We start from the raw sequence: 23,295 nt of genomic DNA on the forward strand, positions 1-23,295 counted from the left end.
GTTCTGGATAGAAGAGATGAGGAGGTATGCAAAGACAAATGTTCAGATTTTGCCTATTTTTTAAAACTTTCTTTGCACTGCTGTGACATTCAGAGCTCATGCAATTCACTGTGCAGCTGTAGTAATTTTCTTTTTAAAACTGTGCTCTGTTCAAAATTTGCCAATAATTACTGTCTTGCTATGAGTTACCTGAACACTTATTTCTCCCTCAGCCTGCAAGTGCATAGAATGCTTACGGATGGTAGAAGCAAATGATGGTATAGGGGTCTCAATCCAAACACGCACACTCCAACTACCAGGTTCCCAGTCTTGTACCAACCCCTTCTTCATCCTTCACCACACACAGTCATGTTAGTCACTTATAATCCAGAACTGATTCCATAATGCAATTTGCTGCACGGTCTTGCAGAGAGAACAGCAAAGAGGAATGTAGATAGGCAAGAACAAACACGTGGATGCTGCCTTGAGTTTTCCAGATGAAGTGTTCAAGAAACTACAGCCAGTCTACTTTCCAGATATTTAAGTGGAAAAAATTGAGTGTTACTGTTGAAGACCTCAGTACCACATTTATAGAATTGTTGTATGTTGTTGAAAGTCCCCATCACCCCAACAGTATCAACCTATTATTTTAAGATGCTTTTTCTCTGACTCTTCAAAAACCAGTAGAGATCAGGTCTCATCACAAGCCACAAAACAACCTCTAAATTTCTGTACTACTTGCATCTGACTTGGCCCTTACTTTTACTTACTAACATCAAAGAGATTAAGCAAAAAATTAAAAACAAATCTCTGGGACAATCAACTTGCTACTTTTGGTTTGAAGGCTCTGCAGTGGATAGAGTGCATGCTAGCTTCAGTATGCTTTTCCAAGATTTGACCCCCAGTGCCTTTAATGATAATCTATTAATCAAAAGCATTCTTTGTTTAAGAACAGAAAGTCCATTCTTTGTTCCAAGATGTCACTGCAGGTCAAAGCAGTTTTTTTAGCCTTTAAAGCCACTAAGTTTCAAATGCGTCGACATGATCCTAGTAATATTTTATTCATTTTGCCATTTTGAAGCCTGTTGGTCTTATTTCACTAAGGCATTACAGTAGATTTTACTAGCCTGTTAGACTTCTCTGAAGAAAACTATGGACCTTTATAAGATAGTGTACAATTCACAACAGGTTTACTGCTGGCTTCATGGCTTGGCCTTTTGTGAAGCCGAGATCATGAACAAGCTTCTCAGAAGTCAGCCAAATTTGCACATATTGTCTTTTATCTACATGGCTGTTGCCAGGAGACACAATCACAGCTGCTTATAACTGTTTTCTTTTAGCAGTAAACAATAGAGATGTAATAAATGAGACACAGATAAAGACTTCCAAAAATGAGAAAAGTGATGCTCAGTCTTTTGGAGGGCCCAGAAGATCACTGCTGAGTGGTACTAACTGGCAACTTTCATTCCACTCAGTCTTAAAAATCTCTGAATGATTTAAAGTACATGCACAAATATACATATAACTGTACATAAGAAAATGCTTATAGCCATCAATTTTCAAAATAGCTCATTTTTGTTTCAGGAGCGATTTCAATATGGTTACCCCATCTCTCAATACTTTTGATCTTCTAGAAAGAAAGAACAAATGTGGATGAAGGACATATGGAAAACAGAAAATGAGCTGCAGAGAAAGATAGATGACCACAGTGCACTGCACTGATCAGTAACGTGACTCCAGTACTTGTTAATGATCTCTCTTTGACTGGGGACAAAGACAAACAAGTGGTACATGACTTTCTGATCTGAAAGGCTCGTCAAACCTGGAAAACTCCCACAGCTGAAGTTTATTTCTTCCAGTACAGACAAGAAAGTGTTTGTTTACCACTGAGTTCTGTGGTCCCTTCCCTCTGATACTTTCACTGCTAACCTCTAAAAACTTTTGCCTTTGTCCAGATATTGTGGACCTAATATAAAGCATCCTTTCTATGCTTTGGATAAACAACTAATTCTGCTCCAAACTCCAAATACCCCATAAATTATGTGTTTTCTTGAAATTCAATGAGTTTTGAAGCACTTGCTCCAAAATCCATTTAATTGTTCAACTTTTCAAACAGTATTTAAAAGCTGACTCTTTCTTTGAATTAAATCTGCTCAGAGGTTGTGGCCTGCTACTGGCTAGAACTTCTGCACTCAGTGACCCATTGGTAATTGCAGCAATGAATTTTCGGTACTCATCAGGAGTTGGTGTAACATCTGTGATAACTTCAGCTGAGATACTACATTTGACCAAAACATAGTGACAATCAAGCATTTGTATGTTACTACACAACATAAATATTCTCCTCTTGACAAATTAAATATAGTTTACATGCATTTACACTACTCAAATAATACTGCAGCGGAAGGGGCAGGAAATTCAAGCTTCAGAGTTAAAGACTGCAGTTCTTCTTCCTCATACCAATAAAGAATTCACTCTGAAAATACAGTAATAAATTCCCAGATTGAAACCCCTTGAAAATATCAGTGTCAATGACTGCTTTCTCAGAAGTGTGACCAGCAGACTCACCTGAAGAGGCTTCAAAGGATTCAGGTTAGCACGGAAGGATTGCTCAGCTGCATGGAGTGTTTCCTTTGGTAAGGTGCAAAGGAAAACTTCAGAGTCCATGGCCACTGAGCGATTTTGGATTGTAAGAAATTCAGACAGCGCTGAGCTATTGCAGAGATCTCGTAGCTGCATTCGGTAGCCAGACACTACGACCTAGAAAAGCAAGAAAAGCATATGAATCTCCCCACGTGCAGGTTTCATTGCACAAAGCTGGTTATCACCTCTACAGAACTAACCATTCATCATAACAATTCCAGATAGAGGGAAGAGGGCATTTTTCTCCACAAGTTGCAAGATCTTGACCCATACACAACTCTAAATTCCAAGAAAAACATGTTTCCCTTCATAGTACAGGGAGAAAAAATGCTGGAGGAGGCAGGTCTTTCTCCACATTCCTGCACACGTGCACAGAGCAACAGTAATCCTGTCCTCCACAGCAGCCATTTCCTCCAACCAATGGCACATGCATTTCCCAATCTTCAGTCTTCTGGGAAGTGAGCCATAGAGACGAAAAAAAAAAAAAAGGCTTGTGTCAAGACACAAGTCTGGCAAATATATGTGAAGGGCAACAGACCTATATTCCAAAATCCTTAGCTATATGTATTTGCCAGTCACATTTTTTGTGTGGTCAGGATCAGGATCACCTTCTCCTGTAGCTCTGATACATCTCTTTACTAATAGCCAAGATAAGCATTTTGCAATGTTTTGGGGCAGATAATCTATTACCAAAATAAGAATTATTCTAGCGACTGCAAAAAAACAAGAGATAAGATCCTAGAGTCTTTTTTTAAGGCCATATTTTTATTTAAGGTGATGGATTGCTAGTGGATAAGTTTTACTCATCTGCAAGGAATCACCTTGTTTGTGAAGAAAATGCATTAAATTATTCTGAATAATCACATGTACCTTTCAGCCCTAATAGCCAAGTTTGTTACTTTACAAAGGTCAGTACAGCATCTGGATTTGCTGAACAAAAAAATATGTACCTGGCAAACAGATACACACTTCATAAAGATGATGAACACAGGGAAAATCTGGAATCTTATTTTGAAAAGATTATTTGTTTACCTTGGGGCTAGACGGAGTTAACAATTTTACTGTGAACATGCTGTGAACATCAGCTTTATGGTTCATATCTTCTGTTCTTCTGTAATACCCAACACGAATTGCCCAACCTCCAGCAACAAATAAAGAGAATTGATTTACATCCCAGAAGAGTTAACAATTCCTGAATCATGCTGGGTAAGTCTGAGAATTTTCTTGTCTTTCAAAACCAAAAGGGCACCAACAATCCAGGAGAAAAAAAGTGCACTATGTTCAGAAAACAAGCAGATGAGATTGAAATTTCTAACGCAACACTTATGCAAACTTTTAACTTTAGTCTGCATCCAGATGCCAAAAATAGGATGTTTTTATGCTGTACACTGGACTGAATAAACAGAATAGTTCCTGCATCAAGACAACTAGCCTTCTGAAATAGACCTTTTTTTTTTTTATGCCAGCATTATTAGTATCACTTCATAATCATGCTCAAGAGAGGATATTTCTATGGAACTGGGATGAGTTTCAGGAGATGTGGGCTCAATGAAAAACAACTTCCCTGAGTGGTCATACAGAAAATCAACATGTCTCAGCGTTCACTCAGAAAACTACAGAACTGTAGAATCACCAACGTTGGAAAAGACCTCCAAAATCATCCAGTCCAACCATTCACCAACATCAATATTTTCCACTGAACCATGTCCCTTACTGCAACATCTAAATGTTTCCTGAACACCTACAGGAGTAATAACTCCACCACTCCCTAGGCAGACTGTTCTAGAGCCTGTTTCAACACCTGATCACTCTTTCAAAGATGTTTTTCCTAATGTCCAATCTGAATCTCCACCGGCACAACATGAGTCCAAAACAAGGAGGAACAAATCCTTCTACCATCCTCAGTCACTGTTCATATTTTTGTCAGTTTTACCAGTACTAGCACGATCAAAATGGCAGTCACATGGTGCAAGATCAGAGCAAGCATTTCTGCCTGCTAAAAGATCTGTTTGCTTTTCCATCACTTGAGGGAGAATGAGTACCTAACCAGTTCAACTCTTTTGGTCACTCTTTTCCAGAACCATCCATAGCATGTATTAATTTACTATGAATTTCAACCAAATTTGTTTCAAATAAAACAAAACCTGTTATTTAGAACAGGTAAAAAATTTTTCCACTCCTCTTAGTACAACTTATCTATAACTTTTATGTTTAGCTGTCAAACTGTGCTGAAGCAGATGGCTTGACAGAAGCCACTGAAGGGTGAGACAATATGTGCAAGCAGGCAAGATCTGTAACTACATGAAAACAAAGTTTCAAAGAACTATTCATCACTCCATTTCAAAGAAGAGATCTGGTCTGGAGCTGGGAAGCACACTGGATGGTTTTCCTTCTCCTCCTGCACTCACAGTGACTTAAGAGGACCACAGGTCTTCTTTTGAAATCTGAAGCAACCAGATCTGATTCCTGCAGCAGAAAGAATGCTGCAAGAGGTGGACCAATTCATGCAGGCTAGTAAAAAAAATACTCTGAGCTTGACAGTGATAGACAGGGCCTCCAGTCCAGTCACATGAGATCACATGTGCTACACAACATATTGTCTTTCTTGAAGAGTTGGTCACAGAACAAAAAACATACTTCCCTCTGCTGCACAGGAATCCATGGCAGAGTGGCACACAAACCATAATCCAGTCCATGCTCAGCAGCAGAACAAAAACAAGCACTTTTTTTTTATTTCTAATCAAAGAAGAACAGTTCCAGCAGCACTACCAACACAACGAATGTTTCACTGGGCGGGGGGGGGAAAAAAAAGAAATGGGAAAGAGGAAATTCCATTTAACCTGAAGGATACGAGGCTACTTACTAATGCTGATCAAAATACTTTCATATGGGTCTTAGAGTCCTTTTACAGCTTACAAAAATAAGACAGTAAGTTGAGCATTAGGAGGAGGAGGAGGAGAGAAATGAGGATTACATATTCCTCTGTTTTTGTACAACACCTAGCACAGAGGGGTCCTGCGCTGTGGATTCTCAGCACAACAATTAAACAAACAATATAGTAACCATTATAATAGTGGTTGAAAGTGCTCTTTACCTTCTGGAGATTGACCTCTGCATTCAGTAGCTCCTCTACTGCAGAAGATGGCATGGACACATTATGATGGAGAAAGTCTGAGAATGTCTCATTTTCAACCAGGAAATCCCGAAGCTTCATGTCTGCAAGGTGACACAACAAAGCAACATTTTAGTCAGAGCAAAGCCAAAAGGAAATTAATGTGAGAGCATTGGACAGGAAAAGCAAAAGCTGACAAATAGGGGAGAGGGGATTATATAAACAATAGCACAGAGAAAGTAGAAGCTGCTTGCAAATGCTCTGTAAAGAACGGTAATTTTTAGAGATGTCAAACTATAATGCCTCTATCTAAAAAAATATAAAAGGAATTTTTAAGATCAATTTTGTTTACTGTGTGGAATCAATTTGCACGCATGCTGATCAGAAACAGAAGCAATGGAGCAGACCAACCTGTCCCCCTGCTCTGGGGTGAAACCTATTCCAGTGTTAGCCTTGTACAAAGATGGAGCTTCTCTTAATCCCTATGTTGTTATTGAATGCAGGATCCAGCTGGTTCATGGACCTCGGAGGGATTTACTGACCTGTATTTAATGCTAATATTTAATGCTAATAGTAACTATTGGATGCACTCTACACAACTACTATTTGTACTCTACAATAAACTATGTCACAGTCTAACATATTCAGATACAAAGAAAACAGATAATATGGGAACACATGCAAATTTAAGAAACAACCATTCTGTCAGCATTTCTACAAGCATTTTCTTATTTTGTTTTATTTCTCCAAGGCCTCACCTTCTGAAGCCACTGGCACTGGAGCTTTAAGCTTTAAAACAAATTTGTACCTCCCCGGCAGCAGAGGGGAATCATCTGGAAATTATAATCCACGTCCAATATTAAAGTTCACAAACCTACAGCTTAAGCAACTGCCCCTCATGCTGTTTCATTCTTTCAAGAGACCAGCCCTTTCTTCACCATGCTTAAATAAGCTGGGATGAGGAAAGCACCTATGCCAGAAGAGCTGAAAGAGGAGGCCTCGTGGGATTTACTGGGGTGAGGATATCCAGGAGATGCCAAGCCTGCCAGCTGGGCGTTATGCTGCTTTTTCTGCTGGAGGAAGAGAGACAAGAACCCACGGCAAACAGCAGCAGAGAGCATGCCCTGACAGGGAAGTCACGCAGGCAGCCCCTCTGGCAGGAACATCAGCTGCCATTACACACGGCATTTTTTTCCCTCCTGCTGTGCTTTTCACTCCACTGGGCTGGCAATACCTGCATGAAAACCCACCCTGCGGAAAAACCCTCGCGAGGAGCTGGCTGCCATCCATGGAGCCAAGGTCACTGCCGCATGCCAGGGCCCGGGCTGATGCAGGCCAGGCGGTGAGGCAGGCTGCTAGGCACTCAGCTCTGGCAGCGTAGCACGTGGGGTTACTGGCGGTCATTGCTCCCTCATCCACATCTCCGGTTACAAACGTCCTGTCGTCTTGTTCCGTGCGAGCAGCCACCGCCGCCACCGCCCTCCACCGAGGCGATGCAGAGGTTACTCTGGGACGAAGGCTTCTCTCTCCCCCGCCCTCCTCACACGGAAACCAGCTGCCGCTGTAGGGACCACAGCATTCTGCTCCCCGGATTGCTCACCGAGGCCGAAAGAAACGTCACCCCCAGCCCTGATTCCTCGGCTGTTTCCTAAGGGCACTGAGTTCCCCGAACACTTCTGGGCCTTGTTTGTTTTTTTTTTTGGTGAGATCATCCGCAGTTCGGAAACTGTTGGGACAAAGGGGTAGCTGGCTGAAAGCACCCTGGCATGGGAAGATCAGATGTTTGCAAGCATTTTAATTTATTTTGTCCTTGATCAGAGTTTTGTGCTTCTCCTAAAGGGGCCATTCACTTTTAAAAACAAAGGCAGCAAAGCAATAATCTTCCCACTTTTTCATATCTTCCTTGCTGGTTGTTTACTTTTTCAGAGGAGAAAGCAGGGATGCTGAGCCTGTCCTGTGAAAGTAAGCAGTAGGTGTCTGCAGGCAAGCAACGTGAGCAGCACCATGACTGCTGCTGGCCTCTCCACAATTGTGATGGGAATGAACGACCTGCCATCTTCCACAGCTGTAATTAACCAATCCAGACTTAACTAGGCATTTTTCCCTTTCCTTTTTATTATGCCAAGTATTTCCAGACTTGCTCAGCACTACAATTTGCTGAAAATTAAAGCTGCCTTCTAAGGAAACTCCTACAAATGCCTGAAGGAGTTATCATCATCGTTTGGAAAAAAACATGACGGGAACAGAACATAAAGTTACCAGCATGTGAAGTGATCAGAACAGCTTGTGGGACGATACTTAGCTTCCAGCTGGCTGGGCATGATCCCATGTCATAACCCTTGTCCTCCTGAGACAACACATGGGAGCTCTGCAAGACCAAAGGACCAAACCCCAACACCACGGTCACGCTGCACCACCCACAGCAAACAGCCAGCCATCCCCACATCCTCCCTCACCCTATCCAATCCCACTTCTAGTGCTCGTGGCTCCATATCTCATGCAATCACTCTCAGACGTGGAGGCATGCATAATGACCTGCACGTGAAGCCACGCAAAAGCAACAGTCACTGGCATCAGTCTAAGTTCCTGCCCTGGATGTTTAAAAAATATGAGAGTTAATAGAGATTTCCTCTTGAAAACAATCATTCTCCCACAAGGTTGCTCACCCGCTAGGGCCTAAGGAAACATAAGAGCATTAGTTAAAAGAACCACGCTAAAAATAGTAAACAAAAGAAACAGATAAGTCTTTTGAAGGCTAATACTAAGCTTACCTAATAATGCAAAAGCTTGGAGTAGAAAAACACACTTTACAATCAAACACTAGACACACTATCAAGTTACTCAAAAAATGCGAGGCAAAATGTGTCAGTTCAAACATGATGCATCTTCTCTCCCACTAGAGATTGACAAAAAGCACTTGTCTGGTTGGCTACTGAAACCCAGCCAACACAGAGCAATGCAGCTGTAGCACTCACGGGGCACATAAGAAAGACATCCCCCATGCTCTGCTGCCATGAAAGGACAACCTCTCATCACCTACAAGAGAAAACCAGTCCCGCAGGCTCTCCCCACCACCACCACACGGTACAGTCTCCTGTTGAGATCCCCAGGTCCCACAAACCAAGATGAGCCCCAGGCACAAAAGTGGGTACAAACTGAGGTCAGACTGAGCCACTATGCTCAAACACAATCAGATCTGACGTCAACCATCTCTCTGGTGGGATGGCAATCAATGTCACTGTCTCACAGTGAAGAAATTGTGAGATAGATGGTATTCACAATAGACTATGTTTGCACTTGCAATCCTGACCCCAAAGGAAAAAAAGCTGACAGCAAAGAAAACAAACAAGGCCTGTGCTTATAAAACATGAATTAGCACCTTCACGCCAGCATGCCTAGTAGTACTGACATGCTTTTGTTCTGACTAGCTCCAACTCAGGTATTGTGAAGCAGCAAAGCAGGAGATAGTGACCATACAGATGAAACAAGCAGGAAGACAGACCACTTCCCATGCAGGGCAGGAAGAAGCGTCTCCCCTCAGTCACGCAAGGAAGTCTCCAGCAGAAGTCTCCAGAGCTGGCAGTCTTGTGCCTTAACCACAAAACCACCCTTCCTCTCTGAAATCACAGGTCAGGATTAGACAATCACACATGGCAGCATTTCACAAATGCAGGCTTCATGAAATACAGGGCAAGTCAGTTGTTTCAAATGAATGCAAAGGGCTGAGTTCAAGACAGTTTCCCAACAGCTCAGCTCTTTATGTACCTTCACTTCTGTGCACAGAGCTAGGCTGGTTGTTTCTAGCTTCAGAAACAAATAAGTGTGACGATAACAGAAAAAGAGGCTCAGTACATCTACATGAACTTGAGAAGAAGAACAGAACCTCCGCATTTGGCTACATTACTGGTTATGTTAAGGTGGAAAACAAAAGATGTTCACTATAAATAATAGCAAGTCACTGCTACGTGAGATCATGAGAAACATCATGGATAAAACAGTCTAACATCCTTGCAGATCAGAACTGTGAAGTGAAGATTGTGAAGTGAAGAAGGTGACTGTGGTTCACACATTCTCCAGAGTCAGAGGTTTTTACTTTCCTCACCCTGGAAACACATCACCAGCTACTTTTAGAGGCTCTTAACACAGTTGATGTGGAAGAGGAGAGCAAGAGAAGATAAAGTGAGTAACCAATTTTAAATTGCTGCTCTTAGTATTTATATGACCATGACTAGTCCCACGGCAAACTGCTACTACTTCCAGCAATACTGAGAACATCTGCAGACAAGAAAGACCAAAAAAAAAGTGGATATAGGTTAGAGAGCAGGAGTGTTCAGCTAAATGTCCCTCCAATTCTTTCTAGCTTCTCTTGGAAGTGCAGTGGGCTCATATCTGCCTTCAGAAATGTAATGATGCAGTGTCTTTTAAAAATGAAACAATAGTGCAGAAAAACCTCACGGAAATTGTGGCTACAGTTTTCATATCCTGAACACTGCCTTCTAAAAATAAAAGGCACACAAATGTTATTTCAACATCTCTCAATGAGCTGTAAAGTACAAAGCTCACCAGGTCTGACTTCAATTTGTGAGTTTTGTGCTGAAAGGGTCTTTGCCTATGATCTACAATAAGCCAGATTTTCAACCAGTTTTTAAAACTGACTTGAACCAACTGAAAACAGTCTGATAGTCAGATATCCTGTTTACTTCCCAGCTTCAGAGGCTGCAAGTCCATACACAAAACTGGGAGAAGGAAGAGGAAAAAGGGGATTTGTGCCATTTAATTTAGAAACTAAAAAGAAAGCATGGCAGTGTGTTTCATCTACAAGCGTGCCTATTTATCTTCAGGGGATTTCAGTTTCTACTCACAGAACATTCAGGGCAGAAAACAGTTATGCTATTTGGTGCGTATCCATTGCAGTTTGCAGGTCTACTACTCTTTGGCTAAGTCTGTGCTCCTTACATCCAAGCATCAACACAACAGAGAAGCTTTTATGAAACTATGGCCCTTCATTTCTCATCTAATAAAGCCTTAGTATTATTAGGGACAGCAGGCTTCTGCAAGTACACAAAGAAGAAATCAGTGAGGGAAGAAGGTTCAGATCACAGTACCTGGTTACCTGTTGGGACAAAACTACTATTCTGTAGAGAGAGAGCTGTAGAGCATCTCCTCAGGGTTTTAATGCAATGCAATTTCATGTTAATTTTTCCATAGAAAATACAGGAAGTATTCCTCAGAAAATAAGTGACAGGTGCACTTGTATGCCTCATCTGGTTTTCACACTCATTACCCACCACTGATTTATACACCAGAACTATCTGAGGCTACTTCCCATAAAAAGAGGCTTCTGAACAAAATAACAGTGTAACTGAAACCTGAATGACTCATGAATTGATGCTCATCCTAAGGAAATCATGATCTCCTAATAAATGAGTCTGTTATAGTGTTATACCCCACTAAGCCAACAGCCTACTGTGAAAAGTAGAGCTTCCAAATGACCTACTGTTGTGCTTTGGCAAGATAGCAAATTTTCATCCACCCTCATAACCCTAGCTTCAAGCAGCATATCTGGAAAGCATGATCAAGTGACATATGATATGCACACACATACACACACACACACACACACACACACACACACACACATATATATATATACACACACACAGTTTTTTTTAAAAGCAGCTACTATGGTTTAAATTTTCCTTTCCTTGCAGGCATTCGTCACCCTATGTTGTGGGAACAGCTCTCAGAACTGCCTGTATCTCTACTGAGACTGACAGGAGCAAAAACTGCCCTCTGGACAAGTTAGAAGGCAGTGTCCTGGTTTGTTGATAAGAAGTCAAGCAGCTCAGCAGGCCTATTGTGCAGAATCTTCCCGTGTGAAAACACAAGTCCAATTTGCTTGCAATCAAAGTGATGTTCCCTCTGCAGCCATGGCTTGATGTGTTTTCATAGTAGGCTATAAGTCTCTGCCTTGTCCATCACAAACGTAACAGTGCTGTCTGTGGAGGCATTCACTGACACCCAAGAGAGCATTCATTTAACAAAAGTCTTGTATTTTGATGTTTCTGTTATGTCCTCTGGTGAAGTGTATGGAGAGGTGGCAGCCTCCTATCCACCTCCAGTAGCTAGGATGTCTCCTGGAATAAAGGTATGCACTGTTCCACAGGTACTCACTTTCCTGCCCTTTCCTTCCCCCATGTAGAGGGGGCTCACTACTCTCGTCCTTCCTGCTTGTTGTGATGAAAACTGTCAGAAGAAGTGAGTATGGAGAACTAAGAAGTGATTGGATAACCAAAGCTAACAGGCACATCAGAGTGGTTCCCCCTGCCAGAGGTTCACCTTGCTTGAGGTCCACCAATCATGCTATTTTACTGTCATCAAGAGACAAGTCCCACTGCTGCAGCATGTCTATCTCTGGCACAAGGAGAGATTTCAAGCTCATTTTTATGGTGTAGTAAAACAGCCACAGAGTTTAGAAGAAGATCAGGAGGAGAAACAGGGAACAGGGAATTGGAAGATGCAGGCAGGATGATCTTTTGATTTGTTGAACTTGCTAATCAGGAACTCCTGACACAGCACTCTCTCAGGCCATCTTTGGCACCTTCAGTAGAAGGTTGTTGCTTTGCTCACCATGAGCCAAATGTAAACACTGGACAAAACACCGCTGCACATTAAGAGAAGTACTGGGAGGTCAGCATGCAACTTGGACCTGCAGGCTGCTCTGGAGCCAACTCCATTCCCCTTTAAGGTAGCATTTTTGCTTAGAAGGGCTTTAAAAAAGCAGCCAGCACAACCGCTCTGATAGAAAGCACAGCTGACACACTGCACTGATACAAGAGATTGGTTAGCTTTTATTCAGGGCATGTCGGCTTCAAGAATGCAGAGACAGTTTAAGGTAGCTTCAAACTTATATGGAAAGTCAGCAAGAAACACAAAGCTGTATCTCTGCTTAGGTACTACCTGAAGTCCCAAAAACCCTCTTGTGTGACAAAAATGGAATAGAAAGCCTCTCCATCAGTGAAGAAGTGAAAAGCCACATGGTGAACAAATGCAGCCTCCAAAGCTTCTAGGAAGGGATGCACACCAGCTCCCACGCTCTCCAGGTCTTGCATAATACCACAGAAGATATTCTTGCCTATTCCCCTGCTGTGTTATCAGCACAGACAACTGTGAAATACAGCTTGCCTACTGAAAACAAAACAAAACAAAACCACAACTACTTGGGCTTCAAACAGCACAATAAATGAAGCAGGCTTTAAGAAAAGTCAAATACATTCACTGTTTTCAGAAGCAGATTGTAAGCAAAGCTCCGAATCACACGTCACTTAAAACAGGTTGAAAATTCTCTTGCTATTTTTCACAAAATAAGGATAAGCTACACATCTCCCAGCCTATGAACTGGCTTGTCAACCCTGATAACATACCTTAGGTCTGACTAGATATGATGCTTCATTATTACAACAAACAAATGTTCAAAAGTGATATATAGAACATGTTTCAGGCTATGGAGAAGGTTTCTGACGTTCAAATCCAGCTCAGAAGTAAAAAATACATACTTGGCAATGCCACAGAAGTGCTTCTAAAGAGCCAGAAGGTAAGGGTTGGTTGCTAAAAATAAGGCTTAGATTTTGACTGCACTAGGAACATTATGCCCTAGATAACATGCAGATTTTGAATACTCTGAAACATCAACTCAGAGACACAATAAAATACATTGAAATCAATAAATACAGACTGGAAAACAAATGGAATGGTCACATTCAGAAGAAAAAAAAACAACAAAACAAAACAAAGACCAGTATGCCAGTGGCAAAGTGCTGTGAGAATGCGTGGTGTAAAATTATGCTATCAAAAATCATGGATCTAAGTGGAAGTACTAGCTGTGACCAACAAGAACCCAGTCCAGCATTGCTTATACTTGGGCAAGTGACCTCAAATTCAGTGGAAATTCAACTCATAGGAAAGAGCAGAACTGGACATTTTAATCAGATGACCATTACTAATAGTGGAAGGATTTTCATGAGTTGGATACGTGAGCAAGCATCTGGAAGACTGCAACTCAAAGACAGAAAATACCTGTATCAGAACAGCTGATACAGAGCAGCAGGCAGAATCACCCAAGCAACACCACACTACTCCAAACAGCAGCAGCCCAGCACCAGGTGTACAGTTTGAAAGACATTCCTTACAAAACCTGTATGGGTACTGGTGAACTGTAAGCAAAATAACAGGAAAAGCTGCCCAGGATCAAAACAGCCTGGCCATCTTGCAGGGCCACTGCTTGGCTCTGCACTGTAAGAAAGAAGAAAAAAGCCACACCTTCTCTGAGTGTAAAGCTGCATCCTGCCACAGCTCCCTTCCTTGCTCTCAGAACAGATTTGGGGAAACTCAGCTCATATCTGGCTTAACATGATACCAGGTCTGATGTCAACAAGATGTCACAGTGCATCTTGTTTTCCCTACTGTCGGGAAACGACGTAACTTCTAGATTGAGGGCAAAGTCCTCATGCTCCTCAAGCAAGCATACAACAGCAAAAGCTAGCTCCAGAACAAACTGCTTCCCAGACTCAAACCAATCCAAAAGACAGCCAAAATACTGAAGATTTACAAGCATCAGCCAATCACCATAGTTCAATTAATTTAAGCAGGAGCACCATCTACTTATTCTGAACATATGCCTATGTCTAAAAGACCTCAACCCTCACGACTATTCCCTGCGCTTCAATTTAGATGAACATCAGAAAGCTAGTCATAACATAGCTCAGTTTTGTTTTTAAGGTTCAAGTCCAAAGGAAAATAGAATCAAGCTTCAGCACTGGAACAAGAAAATATGTTCTCTGACAAGTTTAGGGAAACCTTTGCAACCATTCAGCTCCTGATCATTGAGCAGTAGCATTTCAAAATAGCTAAAAAAAAACCACAACTTTTTCAGCCTTTGAAAAACACAGTTTGAAAAGCAGACACACAGTGGAAGTGGCCTGCCCAAATTCACACACCAAGTCTTAGCCAGAGATCACGTCTATTGTATCTCAGGTACTATGCTGCATTGCTACTTATATCAGCATCAGCAAGCTCAGAAATGACCTTGCCTGGGTAGCCTGAGGAGCTTATTCTTCAGTTTAGCGTCATTCTTGATGGAACATATACTGACCATTTTCTCTCTTCAGTACTGGTATCCTGCCTATTTAAAATGCATCATGGAGTACATTACTGCCACCTGTTTCATGCAGAGGACAAGAACATTACAAGTAAACACAGCATAGAGCAGTGCCACTTGTTGCTTTAGAAGCACAGTCCTATACATTTCAGAATCCATGACCTGCCCAATCAAGTGGAAGAAAAATGTGTTCTGATACAGGAACCTTGAGCCTTACCTACACGGACATCTTAATAAAATTATTTCTTTTACTTTCACCAGCTACTAGTACAAAACAACGTGAAAAGAAAGGCAGCATGGATGAAGATGAAGACAATTGCGAGCTTAAAGAATTGATCCACTGTCTTGATTTCTGTTCCCTGGCTTTACAGCACCCTAATTAATGTTTTCCCAACTAGCTGGGCAGTAAGCAAGTGTGTGAAGAGAGAAGGGAATAACATAGACGAGCAGAGGTATCTGATGACTGCTGATGATGTCACACACCTGCGCATGTACTACAAGAACAACTGTTGGGGCACCCTTCTTTCATGTACATACCTTGGCTGAGAGTGACAAAGGGCTTTGGTGGTGGCTTTTTCTTTTTTATGTTCTGAAGTGCCATTTTATTAGTTAGATACCAGCTGGTTCTTTACTAAGTATGTGGTTGATACAAATCATAAGAATAATCCAGATTGAGATGCTGCTATTTTCACCATAAACTATCTTTGCCCCATCAACAAATCCACTTCTGATATGTGTGTGCTGAGTCAGCCTCAGATGTGGTCCAACTAGGTTTAAGGGGAATATGCTAAAATACATAGAGAACTGCATGGAAGGGAGGTCTTGAGGTGTAACAGGTTATGCTTGTTAAGTTCTGATTGCACTGACTGTGCTTATGCAAACCCTCTACCACTGTCAACAGAAATCTAATTTTTAAGCATATTTGCCTCTAGAAAGTTACCTTTTTAGAAGAGCAGTAAAGCTAAGAAACCAACAGGAAAGGATGTTATAATTGGGTCTTTTATTGCATCATCCTTAAAATTGAAGCTGAACAGAAAGGAGAAGAAACTTTGGTTGTTTATAGAGGATATATGTCACAGGTCAGCCCAAATACCGTTCACATGAACCTCAGTAATGCCAATGAAAAAAAAAACAGGGCAAAGCCTGCAGTGGAACTTATTTTTCCTCAGCTAAGGAATCTCATTCCACAGAGGCACAAGCAATACTCAGTTTTAACAAGCTCACTTAATTACTAAAATTCAGTTAACATAAAAACGTGTACTGTCTTTGTATTCTGCAGCAATTTCACTCCATTTCAAAGGATTTTTCCAACTCTGTGAACAAGTAACTTGCAAAGTGTGATACAAGCAGAAAACACAACCTGAACTAGAAATTCATCTCCCAAAAAATGCAATCACTACTTGATAATATGTAGCTGCACTAAGAAAGTTAGGACTGGAGATAATATTGCTGTTTGTTGAAGCAACAAAGAAGTTTGGCAGCTGGAGATAGAATATGATGTTTGATTTTAGTCAGAATCCCAACACTGACAATCACTTATTTTAGAACAAAAATAAGTAAATCAAACAGAATGCTCATGAAAAAGGCAGCCTACAGAAATTCATTTTTTATGGACTTTCACAGAAAGTGATCAAACAGTGATATTGCCTGGATAAAAATGAACCTTGATTCAACATCAACAGTATTTCCAAGCTAGCATCGTTTACTGCACCTTGACTACATTTAAAACTATGTCACATGTTACTATCTTGCAAAAGGACAACTCCATTTCCTTGGCAGCTGTTTATTTACTTAACTCATAGGGATGCTGTAGAATTCGATAATAAATGTTTGTAGTGCACACTGAAGATTAAATGTATTACTACCTGAACAGGCTTCAGAATTAAATATTAACTTTGGAGATACAGTAGGTCTGATCAAAATCACATGCTCCATCCTCAGTACCAAGTCAGATACCAAGAAGATCAGGGATTTTTCCAGCTGTGGCAATGTCCTGACAGCCACTTTCATGTGAGAGTCTATGGAAATGCCCTGAGAATAGCTGAACCCAAGAGACTGCTTTCATACTGTGCTTGCTGTTAGCGCTCTGTTGCTCCTTCTCTCATCCAATCTCAGTTTGGCTACAAACACAATCTTCTACAAATTAGGCAGTCTACCAAGATCAGGAGTCACTGAGAACAAACCCAGAAATTCTCAGATGGAGAACGGAGAATATAAACACAAAGTGGAGTTAGCACTGAGAATGCATTTTCAGCAACATACTTTTGTTAGGAAGCTTTGCTGATAAGGTTATTTCTACATGTGAGTGAGATAATAGGATAGCATGAAAGATGCAACTGTTCATTTAACACTTGATTTTATTTGCAGGGTATGGATAGCAGTCAGCATTGAAAAAACAGGCTTAAGAGAGTTTTAGGAAACTAAAGAAACCGCTAGAAATCTCCTGCTGTCCTGCTTCTGCAGCTGATACCAAACATGCTGTGAAAAGCATGATAAGCAATTCTGGTTTTATCACTACTGTATATAGACAAATTAATGATAAGATAAACACAGTGCCTTTAAAGTATAATGATGTTTTAAACTTTTTTTTAGTCTGTTGTAAAAGCACTGTGGCAAATTTTAACTATGGGCACTGGTGGTTATGGTGCAGACAAATTATAAGCTGGCACCATCAGGATAGTGAGCCTTAAAGCAACCAAAATGCTAGTGCAGCCCTCTGCCAACACAGACCAATGCTGACATGCTTGTGATTTTCCTTGTATGTTTTTTTAACATGGAACATTGTTTTCTGTCACAGGATTCTGAATTATTTTACTCAAGCTCATCATTTACAGTGCATCATTTACAGGAAGGCCAGACATAATGTAATGCTGACTGGACATTCTGAATTCCACTTCCAAAGGTTCTTTAATGTTTCCCTCTTACATTCACACATACAGATATTCTACCTATGCCTCTCACTACAATAACATCTCTGCTGAAGGGAAGTTCAGACCAAAATCAGGCAACAAAGCCCAGTTCTGCAGAAACACAAGACACCAATGCATACTATTCTGTATCTGATTACCCATCCCAACCTGTAGGCACAGTCATGTAACCACAATGCACAATAAAAATCTCCGTAAGTTCATGTAGGAAGCAAGAAAGATGCTCTTAATAATAAATAGTAGAGTAGACCTTCATACCCAAACTTCTACCAGCAATATTTTATTACTTTAATCTCATCTTAACCTCTGAAATATTAAGAAAAGCACAAGCAGACTTCAGTGGAAGTGATAAGTGAGCCAACATGTAGTTCAGCAAATACTATGCCATGTCTCTAACAAAAAAGTTGCACAGCTAACTACAGAATGCAAAATTTGGGATGAATAATGCTGTAATAAGTCTTTTCAGTCTTGGTACCTCTCGACTGCTAGCCTACCTGCTGGAGTTTAGAACAGAGAAAATGAACTCTCTGGATTGACACAGAGGCTTCACTCACTACCTGTAGTAAGGGACTTCAACTGCTCTTCCAAGGCTTTGGAAAGGTTTTTCTACCAGATTCACAGTTGCCTGCACAATTCCAATTCACCTCAAAGAAGGAAAAAAAAAATATATCTAAGGACACTCACATATGTGCCTGCTGAGAGACTCAGAGATGTGAAAAAAAAGGTAAGGAGGTAGACATGGGAAAACTGCTGTACGCATCTGAGTCTTCTAACTAACTAATCCACACGGCACATGACAGAACAATTTGAGTATCCAATGCTGGCAGCTTCTTCCACGCGCTCCATGCTGACAGACTGCACCTGACCAAAGCAGAATTACCTCTGTTTCCAAACAGATCTGGGCTGCCCTTGCTGGCTGCACGCCTTGAGCTGAGAGCAGCAGCATGGAGACTGCCAAAAACCTCCCAGGGTGCTCTGCTGAGGGTTAACACAAAGTAACACATACCGAAAACACATTAAAAGTAAACCGTGTTCAACAACTGGACTTCCTAGAACATCCCTGAGAGTCATGATTGCTCCACCAGTACCACAGGGCAATATTTTTATGGCATTTCCCCAGCCTGAAGGAAAAGCAAGGATCCATGTGCCACTAATGGAGCACAGTATCAGATCATCCAATTGTGTATTTACAACCTACCATGAGATACCAGGAATGCTACCCTGCAACCACTTGTATTTCTGGGCACAAAAGCCAGACTTACGGTTTGTTAGTCCTCATTCTAGCCTGGCTGGTTTTTGCTAGGATCCTTCCAAATAAATCAAGGAGGGAACTTGCTTACTTATGGAGATGCAAGAAGGTGGAAGAACAGATTCAAATGTTTAGCTTGAGGGTGTGGAGTTATTTTTATTAGGGAGAAGACACTGAAGAGGGAGCTATCTATCACCTCAAAGTCATCTAGTAGATAATGCAGAACATCCTGTTTCCCTGAGCATCCTAATAATCATACAGCAGGTCACATACCACCAGAAAGCCTCTCCCAAGGCCACTGTTTAGCCCACACCCTTCATCACTCTTTACCTGTTGAAACAGAAGTAGCACCACTAGCCCTGACCAGACCTCCCACAGACCCATCAGCCTGTACATCTGTCTGTACAGGTCTTAGAGACATCAAGGCGCAACATCAGCAGATGATGCCATCCAGCTGACGTTTCTCCTAAACTGTGGGTGACAGTAATCTAGCAAACAACCAGGAAAGGGAGGGCACGTGTAGAATAACAGCCCAAGATCTGATGCAATTTCTTAGGCAATGTTTGTTTCCCCCTGCCTACTTCATTGCTCCCTTACTGTTTAGTTGGGTTGGATTCAAGGAAAATAAAAATGTGTCCTGTGGGATTACTGAAAACTAAGAGTCAATGAAGTAAACACCAGCTAAACAGCCTTCTATATGTAACTGCTAGCAACAACCACAGAAGATGCCTTTAACTTTACCTTTTGATTTTTATTATCTCATGGCATTGCTGAGCAAAATGTTTGGAAGCGTTGTAAGGAAGAGGATAAAAAGAATGGATGCCTCAGAGCCAAAAGCAAGCAGTACCTCCACCTTCCAGAACAGAAGGAATGCTTATTGTACCACTTTATCCTCCACTAAAGCAGTGCTGAGGACTGTTACAAAGCCAGTGCCTGTTTCCAGTGTGCCAAGCCTATGGTAGGCTGCAATCCCAACAGCCATGTCATGCTCTTGGAGGAGCAGTCACCAAGGTCTTTGACTCTCTGTTCTGATCTGTAGTTCACCTTATCATATTTACGTTGAAGACCTTGGTGACATTCTTGGACAGAAATGTGACAACTGCTAGCAAGGAGAGGGCATTGGCATCTGCACACAAAATCGACTGTGCTGTGGTATGTGTGCGCATCCACATAGATTTCATGGCTTGCTGAAAGCAGCCATGAACAGAGTCCCCATGCAGCTGCAGGTGCTGAAGTCCCTCTCATCACTGGTTAGTGTTTTCTCTTGGCAAGAAAAGGTGTTGTACAGACAGCATTGGCTGTTTCCAACTGAGCCCACCCTCCTTTCTTAACTGAAAAGCTCTGGAGCAGAGCAGACCATTTCTCTAGCTCCTGGAAGACTAACCTGCTCCGAGGGATCACCTCTCATCACACCAAGAAACAACAGACACAAAGGCTGTTGGCATGAGTGCAAAGCACTGCCTAAGAAAATCTCCGGGTCCTACCTCATGTGTTTAACCAAGGCTCCTCCTGACTTCCTGGCACCTGTGTAAGTGCCATGTGCCCTTCCTGTGCCTTCAGGTGCCCACCTGTGTAAGTGCCCTTCCCAGGCCTTCAGAATCTGCTTCATTTCAGTTTAAACACCAACAGTCCCTGTTTGGACATTGGTTTATGAAAGTTGTTTTTGAAAACAAGTTTGAAGACAAAGGACTTTGACAAACTCTCTTTTCACCAATTCAAACATCTGAAAGAAATAGACCCATAGACTGCCTACATGGTGATCATGAAGCTTTTTTCAAAGTTTCAAGCAGCAATGGAAGCGTGTGGAAAATGAACATCAAACCAGCCTAAAAGAAGAGGGAGCTGCAGAGATTGCAGGTGAGTCCCTGTCACAACGGAGCATATTGTTAATCTCTGGGAAAATTCAAGCTGCAAAGTTATATTTGTATACATCCAGGTATTACAAATTTAAAAAAAAAAAAAAAAAAAAAGATCAACTCATCAGGTAATCAGCCTTCCTACTAATTGCAGGAAATGACTGAACAAAAGTAGGCAAAGGAGTTTTACTCCTGTACACCGGAAGGCTTTTAATTACTCAGGGCATCCCTTCAGTTTTGGAAGCATGCTCTCATCTGACATTCACCACTCCAATCTGCTTAGGTTTTGCTTAGTGGGGGAAGTATCTCAGAGAGGAGGGGATTTAAGCCGTTCCTCACACCTTTCCATGAAGAGCAGCACAACAGGGATCTAAGTGTTGCTAAGGATAAACACAGACACTTTTAAGATTAGGGATGCTGTCTCATGCATGCTGCCAGAGAGTGAATCAGCCAGCCTAAGAGTGGGCAGAAGGGACCTCCTGGCTGGAGGCTTTGTAAATGAGCATATCATGAGAAGGACAAACAAGCTTTGTTCCCTACAAGCCATACTAACAATGGACAGTCTGTCACCCTAATGACACAGAGGCTTGATATAGGATTTTTTAAGCTACACATTTGAATTACTTTATTACAGTAATAGGATCTTTGATGACTTGTCAGACACTTGTTTTTTTTGCAGTCAGTACTCTAGTCTTTGCAGTATAAAGAAACACAAGCATTCTGACTTTTCTCCTGTACAATACTCCCTGTGAGAAATGTTTCTTGCAATCACTCCTCCCCCTCAAGCCTTCCCAGCAATGAGAGCTTCAGCTTACAGATTTGATCATGTTCTTACAGATGTCCATATTTGATGCTCACTGCATGTTTCAATACAAAACACCATTATCTTCTCTCCTTGATAGATCTAACTTGCAGACAGCAATGCAGACACTGGTGACAACTTTTGCTGTTGCCAGAATACCACAGAGATAAACCAAGGGTTTGACAAGTCCCTTTTAAAGTGCTTTCAATCTCTCCTTCAGGAATACAGTCGCTGTAGCTGATTTTGATTATGTTTATTATCGTCTGTGTTCAGGTTCATCCCTGTGTTCACCACATATCCTTTCCTCCCCCCAAACTCAGGTGAAAAAAAAAAAATGGTGCTGCCTGGCACTGCGGATTTTGAGTCCTGCTATGAAGTGTGTCGTTTACACATTAGTAAACAACAAGTAATGCTGAAAGAAAGCAGTAGCTCACGCCAACACCTGCACATCTGATCACATCAGGATTCTTCACAGCCCTGAAGGGGAGAGAGTTGTTGATCCACGACAAAGCCTTTACACACCTGCCTGTACGTACAGCCAGCATACATCTGGCAACCTGTCAGTAACAAGACAATTTCAAAGTGACTCACAATGTACTGAGAAACACAGGAAAGAACATAAAAAGGATACCTCAGTCTTAAAAGTATGCTCAGATCACATTAGACACGTGAAACTATTCACAGCCCACCATGGTATTTTCCTTCATGGAGCATGAGTCATGCCCAGATGAAAAGAGCACTATAATTGTAAAACGAGGGACAACTTGCACAAAGCTCTGAAATGCCACTGACTGCTTTCACTGTAGATGAAAGCACTCAGTGGCTGTGCTCCACTAAGTATTTTTTTTCCAAATCATTCATTTCCATTGCTTCTGAAAGAAGCATGCAGCACCAACAAATTAGCCAAGAAAAATAATCTTTCAGAGAAAAGTACCCAAAAAAATTCTAGCATGTTGCCATGTCAGAGAAACTTAGCAATAATGAGAAACCAGTTACATTCCCCAAGACTGGGTAAAGATGCTGCAAGTCCCAGATCTGCTGCAAGCTTTCTGTGTGATCTCACACTAGCCACCTTTTCATTTGGACAGATAAGAAAACATGGCAGATCTTCCTATGTCAGCTGAAAACAAAGATCTTCAGTTTTTATGATACATATTAAAGAACCTTCAAGACAAAACACTTTCTTTGGAATTTATAATTCAAAATCTTATTGGACAATAGCAGAGAATAAAGTATCCCACTCCAAATTGTCCCAGGGAAACTAAAAACCAAGAAGAAAAATGAAGATTTGATTGTCATCTGACAGTGAGAATAGTCAGCAAACCATAAGCCAGCATCAACTTCTGCTTATTTGCTCTCCATCACAACTTAATTAGCTTATGGAGTAAAGGGGTAAATTCCAGCCATAAGGGGTTTGTTGCTTCACTGACAAAACAGTAAAGTAAGTAGTGTTTTCCAAAACACCCACCACTTAAAGTTCTTTAAGAAAGAAAGCATTTTAATTCACTTCAACAAGTTTTAGGACTGCAATATCACACCCAAAATAGCTGCTATCCTTGGCATCATTTCT

General features: G+C 41.4%; 1 protein-coding gene across 3 annotated transcripts in view; it reads right to left on the minus strand.

Annotated features, from left to right (window-relative positions):
- Positions 1 to 23,295, minus strand: part of ABCA1 (ATP binding cassette subfamily A member 1) — a 90,442-nt gene that overhangs the window by 42,448 nt on the left and 24,699 nt on the right. For all 3 annotated transcript variants that reach the window (XM_052700350.1, XM_052700348.1, XM_052700349.1), the window contains exons 6-7: positions 5,717 to 5,838; positions 2,548 to 2,739 (exon numbers count right to left, since the gene is read on the minus strand). In XM_052700350.1, the coding sequence (XP_052556310.1) occupies positions 2,548 to 2,739; positions 5,717 to 5,838 (314 nt within the window). The remainder of the gene's footprint in view (positions 1 to 2,547; positions 2,740 to 5,716; positions 5,839 to 23,295) is intronic.

The sequence above is a fragment of the Tympanuchus pallidicinctus genome, unplaced genomic scaffold (genome assembly GCF_026119805.1).
Source record: "Tympanuchus pallidicinctus isolate F22 unplaced genomic scaffold, pur_lepc_1.0 scaffold4, whole genome shotgun sequence".
NCBI classification, from domain to species: Eukaryota; Metazoa; Chordata; class Aves; order Galliformes; family Phasianidae; genus Tympanuchus; species Tympanuchus pallidicinctus.